The following is a 9,683-nucleotide window of genomic DNA, read 5'->3' on the forward strand; positions in this document are numbered from 1 at the left end:
GGAAATTCCTGAAAATAAGACAGCAGACATTGCTGGAAACAAGAACCTTGCATCAAACCTTCTACAAGTGAAGCATTGCAAGTTCTATTTTCTCATTCTTACATAGCTTTCCTCTCCAACACCATAACAATTTATATTGAATGATTTGATGATCTGCTGCATTGACTTCAATAGATTGATGGTATATGAAACTAAATAAGCACCAAGATCTATGTTATAGAAGGCAAATTTCCCAAATCCCTCTGCTATTTTTCAGAAATGCTAAAGAGCGTTGTTAGTTTTCAAAATGTACAAAGCACGTTGCTTCCCCACATGAAGTGAAAAATTTCCCTCACCAAATCAGCAACTCTAAGATATTTTAGTATTCCCAAATTGCACTCTAACATTTTGAATTCCTAAAAGACTCTTTCTCTAACTTGCTCCATTTTTTATTTTTCAAAAACACAATTTTACAATATTAATTTATACTCTAACATTTTGAATTCCTAAAAAACTCTTTCTCTAACTTGCTCCATTTTTTATTTTTCAAAAACACAATTTTACAATATTAATTTATTTTCTTAATTTTTTCTAGAGCTAATACTTTAACAACAACAACCAAGCTTTATCTCACTAGGTAGGGTCGGCTCTATGCTATTAGACTCTATCCCCTACTATATTATCATTTATATTTAAATAAATTATCTTATTTTATTATTGCTAACAAAGTCTTTTCTTGTCTTTCTCTTCCTTGTTTGATATGCACATTTATTATAGTTTCACATTGTCTAACTAGAGCATTTATTTGTCGTCTAAGTATATGCCTGTATCATCTTAAATGTGTCTTCCAAAGTTTTTTCTCAACAGATACAATTTCGACTTTTTCTCTAATATTTTTGTTTCTTATTATATCTATCCTTGTATGTTCTCATATCCATCTTAATAGCCTCACTTTGCAACTCTCATCTTTTACTCATGTGTTCGAGTCATAGTCCAAAATTCAGCTCCATATAACATAGCAAGTCTAACCGTTGTTTTGTAAAATTTTTTTTCAAGTCTTAGAGGTATTTTACGATCACAAAGAATACCTGACGCTCTCCTCCACTTCAACCATCCCCCTTGTATTTTATATAAGACATCTTTCTCAATACCTTTATACTTTTACAAAAATGATCCTAAATACTTAAAATTCTTAGTTACAAACAATTCCTCATCTCCTATATTAACAATTGTTTCATTACATCTAATATTATTAAACTTAAATTTCATATATTCTGTTTATACTCTACTAAGCCTAAAACTTTTCACTTCTAGTATTTTCCGTTAAGGTTCGAGTTTAGTATTTACTTCTTCACGTGTCTCATCTATCAAAACAATATCATCTACAAATAATATGCATTGTGGTATCGTATCTTGGATGTGTCCAGTGAGTTCGTCCATGATTAGTGTAAAAAGATATGAATTTAGAGTTGATCCTTGATATAACCCTATTTTTATGGGAAATATTTCAGTTAATCGTCTGAAGTCTTTACTTTTACCATTACATCTTTATATATATCCTTAATTAGTTCAATATATGTTATGATAACACCTCTCTTTTCTAGAATTTTCTATGTAATTTTCCTTAGGACTCTATTATAAATTTTTTCTAGGTCGACGAATATCATATTTAAGTCTTGCTTCTGTTCCGAATAATTTTCTATTATTTACCTGAGAAGATGTATAATCAATACTTTAACATTTTAGAAAAATAATGGTACCATTAAATTTGTGAGAGCAAAATCTATATTGAAAATTATTTTTAACTTGAACTGAGCTATTTTGGTCCACTAAGCACTAAGTGTTTAACAAGTTATGTGCATTAGAAAATATCAACGAAGAGGGTTCATTGACTCTATAAATTCAAAAAAGGCATTCATAGAGAGAGATTCCATGTTCGAGAATTGTAGGTCCACCCATGGTAAAAATATCATGCTATGTAAATTGGCATTAGTAGAATTTTCTATTCTGTCCACTGACCTACATAGCTTAATGACGTCGCGGCGGCAACTGTAGCCTCGCGGTATCCTCCACAAAGTCGCAGAGGAAGCCGTGACCTCACAACGTTGCAAAGGACATCTCAAGGCCGCAACTGCCTACATATTTTTTATTTTATTTTATTTTTCATTTCTGTTTTTTATTTTTAAGACATTTAATTCAAATTCTTCTCTCTCTTATTTTTTCCCTCCTTGATTCGTTAATTCTTTTTCCTCCTTTATTATTAATTTTCCCTTCTTTAACTGTCCACGATGGTAAATAAAGAAGAAAAAAATTCTTTTTACCTCTTTAACGTGGTTAATTTTTTCCTCATTCACATCCACAAGATATATAGAGAAAAAAATATCTCTTAAAGAATGGTTAATTTTTTCCCTCCATCTATCCACGAGGTAAACTGAGAAAAATAAACCTCTTTAAGATGGTGAGAACATATTGTTAAAATAAATTAATTAATATAATAAATTTTTAACCTTATAAAATATACTACTATGAACTAAATTAATGTATATATAAATTTGATTTAATTTTAAATTAATAAAAATAAATTCAAATTAAATCTAGTTTAAACTTATTTGATCCTGCCATGTCTACTTGGTGGCTAATCCTAAGTTGACTTTTATTTAATAAGCATCAAACATTTCACGAGATAATATCAAAATTTGAATTCAACATTTAAAATTCAAATATAACTCAATAATAAACATCTATAACAATCAAATATTAGTAAAAAAATATTTTTTAATTAATATATTTATATTTTAAAAAGTTATCGAAATTTATCAATACGATATGATACGGTACCAAAACCACATCATTCCGATCATAAATTGAAACGTCGGCATGGTTCAAAATTTTAATCCTTAGGTCCAGTTGTAGGGATCTTTTGCAAAAAATAATAAATAAACACAGCGGAATAAAATTGATCCCTCCAAAGATCCATATGAATGCAGTATACATGTTTAATCGAGTTGTCACCTTTGTTGTGTAAATTAAACAATCCCGGCAGCAACTTGATTCGGTAGATCTCAGCACGATCAAAATGGCTACGCCTCTTCGGTATTCGCACGAACACATCCTTCATTCGTCGCACAAACTTAGCCTTCGGAGAAGAACCACCTTCGTTGTGCTAGCAATTTGGATGGTTTTGCCAAAAGTAGAAGAGGAGACTAGAAGTAATCATCTACCAAATGCATAAAATTGGCCTTTTGTACTCATCCAATGAATATAAAAGGTCATCCAATGAATACAAAAGATCATCCAATGAATACCAATGAATACAAAGAGTCATCCAATGAATACAAAAGGTTTTTATTTTTTACTCTGCTTTTCATCAATACTCCATTAATCTCTATTAATGGACATTATTCTTCTTTAGTGGTTGAGTATAATCCAATGAGTCTAATTCGTATTAAACTCAATCCAATAATCCAATAGTTGGATTCATTTAAGTCTAACTCAATGAGTTTAACTTGGATTAGACTTAACCCTATAATCTTAGGGTCCATCATTTTTTAGTCAAACTAAAATATATCCATCTCCAAATCAACATGCTCTTTGTGTGTGACAGCAATGTATCTAAAATAATATTTTACATACATAAGGAATGAGTGACATCTAACAATGTATCATTACTACCTAAATGATGAGAATATCGAAATTCGACCTAACCTTTCTATGTCTATTATCTTTTATAACTTAGTCCTTCTATCCTTGATATTTAGATTGATCCATGAGGAATAGACCGTGTCATCCCCTTATCAATCTTTGTGCTTCTTGATCTCTAGATAGAGTTACTTAACCAAATGAGCTCAATATCTCATATTGATTTATTTGAGTATGATCATGCATTTTAATAGTCCTACTTAATCAAGGGGTCTATAGATATCACTTCCATTATATGGAAGGGATAAATCTCATCTATATTATTTACATCGCTCTGCATAATTTATTGTATACCCAGTGATCGACTTTATAGTCTACCTTGTTACAGGTGACGTTTGTCGATACTAAAGTACACAACTCCTTATGCAGGAAACTGTAGTAATTTAAGTCTAAGGACTATTTATACTAATAGTCACTATGAGAATATTTATGACACTCATATAACGATCCATGAAACATTCTCATGATGGATTAATTCAGTACATATTCTCTAATATATACTCATTTGTCAACTTGATATTTTATATCCATGACTTGTGATATTAAGTCATCAGTTGACCTATATGCTAGTCTCAACGCATTAATATTGCCTTGATATATTAAAGCTTGACTAGGAATAGTTAAGAGTAGCATTCTATATATATGTCTACAATCTTCCACTATCAATTCAACCAATTGATACGTTGTAGACTAGAATCTATTACCCTAAGATATTATTATACTTATTCATCTGACACTCTGAAGTAAATATAATAACCATAAACTTTGTCTTTTATTAATGAAATATCATACAAAAGTTTCCTTATCAATCATCTCATAATTGGCTCTAGAACTAGCACTAACACCACCAAGTACCTTTGGCGGGTAAATATTTGATACACTTCATGCAATTAGTCTTGGGCGTTGTTTGGGAATTTTGAAAATACTTTTGTTGGTTTGATAGATACAGAATCTACATCATTCCTGTGTTCACCTCCTATCTCATCCTCTGATGATGGTGTGGCTCTAGAACTAACACTAACACCACCAAGTATCTATGGTGGATAAATGTTTGATACACTTCATGCAGTAACGTGGTTTGGGAATTTTGAAAATACTTTAGAGTTGTTGGTTTGATGAGGGGTGTTTTGGGCACTTTATGTGGATAAGTAGCGTTCTTAGACATTTTGAATGTTAGCAACACTCTTGGGCTATTTCTATAAAAGTAGCAGTGTGGTTCAAAAAGTTTGCCTTAATTGAAAAGTTAGCTGGTGCCGCAGGCATGGAAAGAGGCCCTAGAACTTGGAAAAGGAAAACAATACTAATGAATGATTTGTATGGGTGATGATGAGGATCAAAATGAATGCAGTGTGTGCTACTTTTAAGTTCTTTGAGTAATTCGTAAAAGGTTTGATATTCTATGGTAGATATTCTTTAATACTTAGTGATGCCAGAAACTTTTCTAGGTAACTGTTGTCTGTATCTAGATTCAATATTGAAGTCTGGTTTTATTCTTTAATATTTTAGGGATCCTAAAATTAATTTATCTTCAAAGATTATGATCACTTAGTAACATATTTTAGAATATTTATCATCTTCTTGGACTTATATATTTCTGGGTATGTGAACTTGAGTGATTGAGCATTCAATTCTAAGTATCTTTAATAGGTAGTCTCTGAAACATTTTACAATTTGGTACTGTGATTCTGCACTGGTTTGAGTTTATTTTCAACCTGGTCTATTTAATTCTGGAATACTATCAATTGGGCAGCTAATAAATTATTTTACTTTGTTAGTTTTCCTTGTATTTTGAAGAGATATTCAATTAAAATTTTCTCTTTAATTATGACAGATACCACACCAGCAATATCATCATGGATTTCTAGAGTTTCTACTGTTGCATTTGCAATGGCATCAGTGGTTGCAGCTCTCCTTACTGTTTCAACCGCAAGCCTTCTTACTTCTGGAGCAATTTCTAGGCCTAAATCATCTCTTGTTTCTGAACCAACAAGGAATCTTTTGGTATGGTGTAGTAGCTATGAGAATCAAGAATCTAGCATTTCATTTAAGTTGCGCGTTTTCTTTTGGTTTCATATCAATTTACATTGAAGCATTGGTTAGAAAATCATACCTAATATTTCTTGCAAGCCTCATTTGGAGTCTTCAATTGTTTTAAAATCATTCTAGAGGTTTCTTGATCTCAAGTGGAGTGTTCAAATGGTTTTAAGTTGAAAAGATGCCAATTTTCAGTTGAAAATATCAGTGAACTTTTTTATCAAAAACTCTGATTATACTTTTCAACTCAAAAATACTGTAACATTCCACCTGAGATTCTCAAGAAATTTTGGGTATAATTTTCTGTCCAAACTGACATGATATGAATTAGTGATCCATCTCAATTAAGAAAACTTCAGGTATAGCCTGTCTCTCACGAATGAACTATTATAAATTTTTTCACCAAAATTAGCAAGTTTGGTCCATCAAAATAGTTGGAAAAGAGGTTAGTTTATTGAACCACAGACATTTTAAGCATATGGAGAGAAGGTGCAGCATTTGTGCATTTTAAAAGTAGAAGGCAGGGAGTTCGATACCCAAAAATGGGATGCACCCTCTAGGAAATCTGCCAGTTTCATCTCTAACTAAAATATATTGTTCCAGTAATCTCTTAAGAATGTCAGACTTGTTCCTTTCCATTATGAAAATATATGAATGATCAAATCCAAAATGGCGTTTGCAATCATGTAGTTCTTTTTTTATTTCTATTATCAAACTCATTTCATTATGAGGGAAAATTTCCTATAGTCAGTCTTACATTTTGTTTGCAGAGATTTTTGTTTCACATCCAGGTCTTTGCACTCTCCCGATGGTTGTTAACTACCATTCCCATCGAGTATTATGAATTCTCGAGGAGCATTGCTTGGAGTATTCCATACATCAATCTTCCTTGGGAAAGGGTCTCCAGAATTGGACTATATTCTGAAGTATGGGAAAGCGCCAAATTTAACTTTGAGCTCCCAACACTGCCAAACCAAATCATGGAAATGGACCCTTCTGTGAATGGGAAGCCACTTACAGCTGAAGAATACATGTCATTTCTTAAGGTCAGAATTGTCTATACAAAATCAGTTTGAGTGTTTTACTAGCTCCTGTTTAATAATCTAAAACAGTTTTCAACATGCATACTTGCAGAATCAAAACATGAGACCTGGAGCGGAATTTGTTAATGTTCCTCAAAATTCATATAGGTAGGTCAAAACTCAGGAAAGACAAATTGCATGTTTATCCTTATTCCTGCTTAAATCAAGACACTTTCCTGGTAAGAACAAAGAAAACAGACTTAGTTCTTGGCACTCTTGATGCCTTGCACCACTGAATATCTTAAAATTGCTTCACTTGTATAGTTCTTTTGAATTGAATGTTAAGTACCAAATTTTAGCTTCTTGAGACATCAAGCTGATCTTGCTGAAACAGATGGAGGAATTTTGGTCGAAACATGTTCTGGCTGTCTGTCTTTAGTGGTGGATTGATCTTGCTCCATATGGCAATTCTTTGCTTTCTGAAATGGAAGAAGAATCTGGAAAATCAAAAGGAGTTTGGACCCCTTGTGTTCCCAAGGCTTGAAATATTCTTGATGATGCTTGCATTGCCATGTATATGTCAGGCATCTGCTGTGATAATTAAAGGTAATTGTTTTACTGAGTTTCTTCTTCATATCAAACTTGCTCATTAGTTGTGTTGGCTTTAATTCTTCCAGCAAAACTTTCTCATTAGTTTTATTGTGTTTCCAGTTAATATAATCTTTCAACAGCTAAGATTTTCTTCTAAAAGTCAAGATCTTTCTGTTTCTGTCAATGGAATCACTTGTTAGTTCTAATTGACTTTCTTCTCTTTTGGACACAAGGGAAAACAACTGCCGGTGTAATAATCGGAATTTTGCTTCTCGGAATCTCCACATGTTTTCTTATATCCTTGCTACTGTTGCTCTCACTTGGCATCACCATGGGCAAGCTTCTACAATACAAGGAAGTACATAAGGAAGGGCAGAAGTCCCATTGGTACCACGAGCTCATCCGCATAACTCTTGGCCCTGGAAAAAGAGGCCAATGGACATGGAAAGATCAAGCGAACTCGCTGAATCTGATAAAACTAGGACCATTATTTGAGGACCTTCGAGGGCCACCAAAGTACATGCTCACACAAATTTCCAGTGGTGGGAATCAAGAAAAGCAGGATGACCGTATCATTGCTTCTGAAGATGAGAATGAAGATGCAGAAGCCCCATTTATCCAGAAGCTATTTGGCATCCTAAGAATCTACTATACGCTTCTTGAATCAGTTAAACGCATCTCTCTTGGAATTTTGGCTGGAGCTTACTCAGCAACTAGTCCTTCAAGAGTTCCTATTCTGATTGTTTTGTCCATCACATCGTTTCAACTCTTTTTCATGGTCTTAAAAAAGCCCTTCATCAAAAAGAAACTTCAACTTGTGGAGATTATTTCAGTAGCTAGTGAGGTGGGTTTGTTTGGGGCTTCTCTCGCTCTCCTCGACAAGGATTTCTCTGATGCTAATGAGAGGAGAGTGGGGATCTTTATGCTGGCAATGTTTGTCGTCATGTTCACTGCGCAATTGGTCAATGAGTTGCATGCCTTGTATCGACAAGTCATTCGACTGAGCCCATCTAGGGACTCATTCTCTTCGGGTTTGAAGAGTGTATTCGGAGGTCTGCTACTGATTGTAATGCCAACATGCCTGTCGACAAAAATTACTGAGCAGTTGTCATCCAGAAACAGAGAGAACGGGGTTACCTTACATCCTTCAAGTGAAGTTCAAAGAACATCGGGTGCAAGTGAACTATCATGGTTGCGACAACTCAGAGTAATTGCCAAGGGCAGCTTCAGCAGAGAAGACACAAGGGGAGTGCCGAATGACCCTTCGACCAGTGCACCCCGCAGGAGTAGCTTTTGGGCTGGTAAGAGAAGCAGGAGCTCATCTGTAACATCATCATCCGACAACAAGGAAAAAGGTGACTCCAAGTCCAAGTCCAGAGGGCTGTATAAGGATTTGGAGAAGATTTTCTCTTCAAACTGATTAGAACCATTCCGTATGCACATTCATATTAAGATGAAGTGTGAAAGTTCATTTTGAGCTCTGCAGTGGAAAAAGATTTTCATGGATTAATGGACTTTAAAATCCTAAACATAATCACAGGTGGCTGAAGGAACCAACATATAGACCGAATACAATGTTCGAGCAAGTTTAATTTGTCGATGGTGATTCATTCCTAGATTGTAGTTGTGCTCCAGCTTTTCAGTGTCACTATGTTTGATATACAGAATGATATGTGATGACTTCATGAGGAGAGCTGAGGGGAACTTAATCTTGTATTTGTTGTCAATTTCTGATGCTGTTTACATTCTCAGCTTTAAGTCAATGCAAATAATTGGTGTTTGTTGAAGCATGAATAATGCATAAGTTCCACTGCTCAACACAAGGACGTTTGTCATATTGGCACAAGATGCTATCAAGGGGCATTCATTGTTGTTATTCATGTCATAAACAAACACTGTCATTTTAGGTCAATATAATAAATAAAATTAACATAAATTACTCTCTGTTTTCAAACATGATTTCATAGTATTTAAGACTAATTACACTCTTAAAATGTTAAACTTCTATGATATAAAAAAAAAGTAAAAAATAAAAGAGCATCTCTTTTTCGTTAATCATCAAAGCGGCACTTTGCTCTTTTTTTTTATTATCCGAATTATTTTTAGTTGTAGCAATTATAATTTATAATTATTATAATATGATATTAATCATTCATAACTAGTACAATATGATGTTAATTACATGTGCATATTTTGATAGTTATGAATCATGACTATAACATTATTGCAATTATGAACATAGTTGTTCAACATATACACATGTGAGATCTTATTTAATTAAATCACTTTATAATATTGTAATTGTTATAATATTATAATGAATCATAATTATATTCATTATAATATTGTAATTGTTAT

General features: G+C 33.1%; 1 protein-coding gene across 1 annotated transcript in view; it reads left to right on the forward strand.

Annotated features, from left to right (window-relative positions):
* The window catches only part of LOC141848345 (uncharacterized), a 37,363-nt gene extending 28,259 nt beyond the window's left edge, over nt 1–9,104 (forward strand). Inside the window, exons 10-14 of the mRNA XM_074736377.1 lie at nt 5,510–5,679; nt 6,483–6,758; nt 6,847–6,902; nt 7,129–7,340; nt 7,559–9,104. Coding sequence (XP_074592478.1) covers nt 5,510–5,679; nt 6,483–6,758; nt 6,847–6,902; nt 7,129–7,340; nt 7,559–8,745 — 1,901 coding nt within the window. The 3' untranslated portion in view covers nt 8,746–9,104. The remainder of the gene's footprint in view (nt 1–5,509; nt 5,680–6,482; nt 6,759–6,846; nt 6,903–7,128; nt 7,341–7,558) is intronic.
* The last annotated feature ends 579 nt before the right edge of the window (nt 9,105–9,683 follow it).

Source organism: Curcuma longa, chromosome 17 (genome assembly GCF_044706935.1).
Source record: "Curcuma longa cultivar G26 ecotype Majalengka, Jawa Barat chromosome 17, ITB_CL_G26_1.1, whole genome shotgun sequence".
Taxonomy (NCBI): Eukaryota; Viridiplantae; Streptophyta; class Magnoliopsida; order Zingiberales; family Zingiberaceae; genus Curcuma; species Curcuma longa.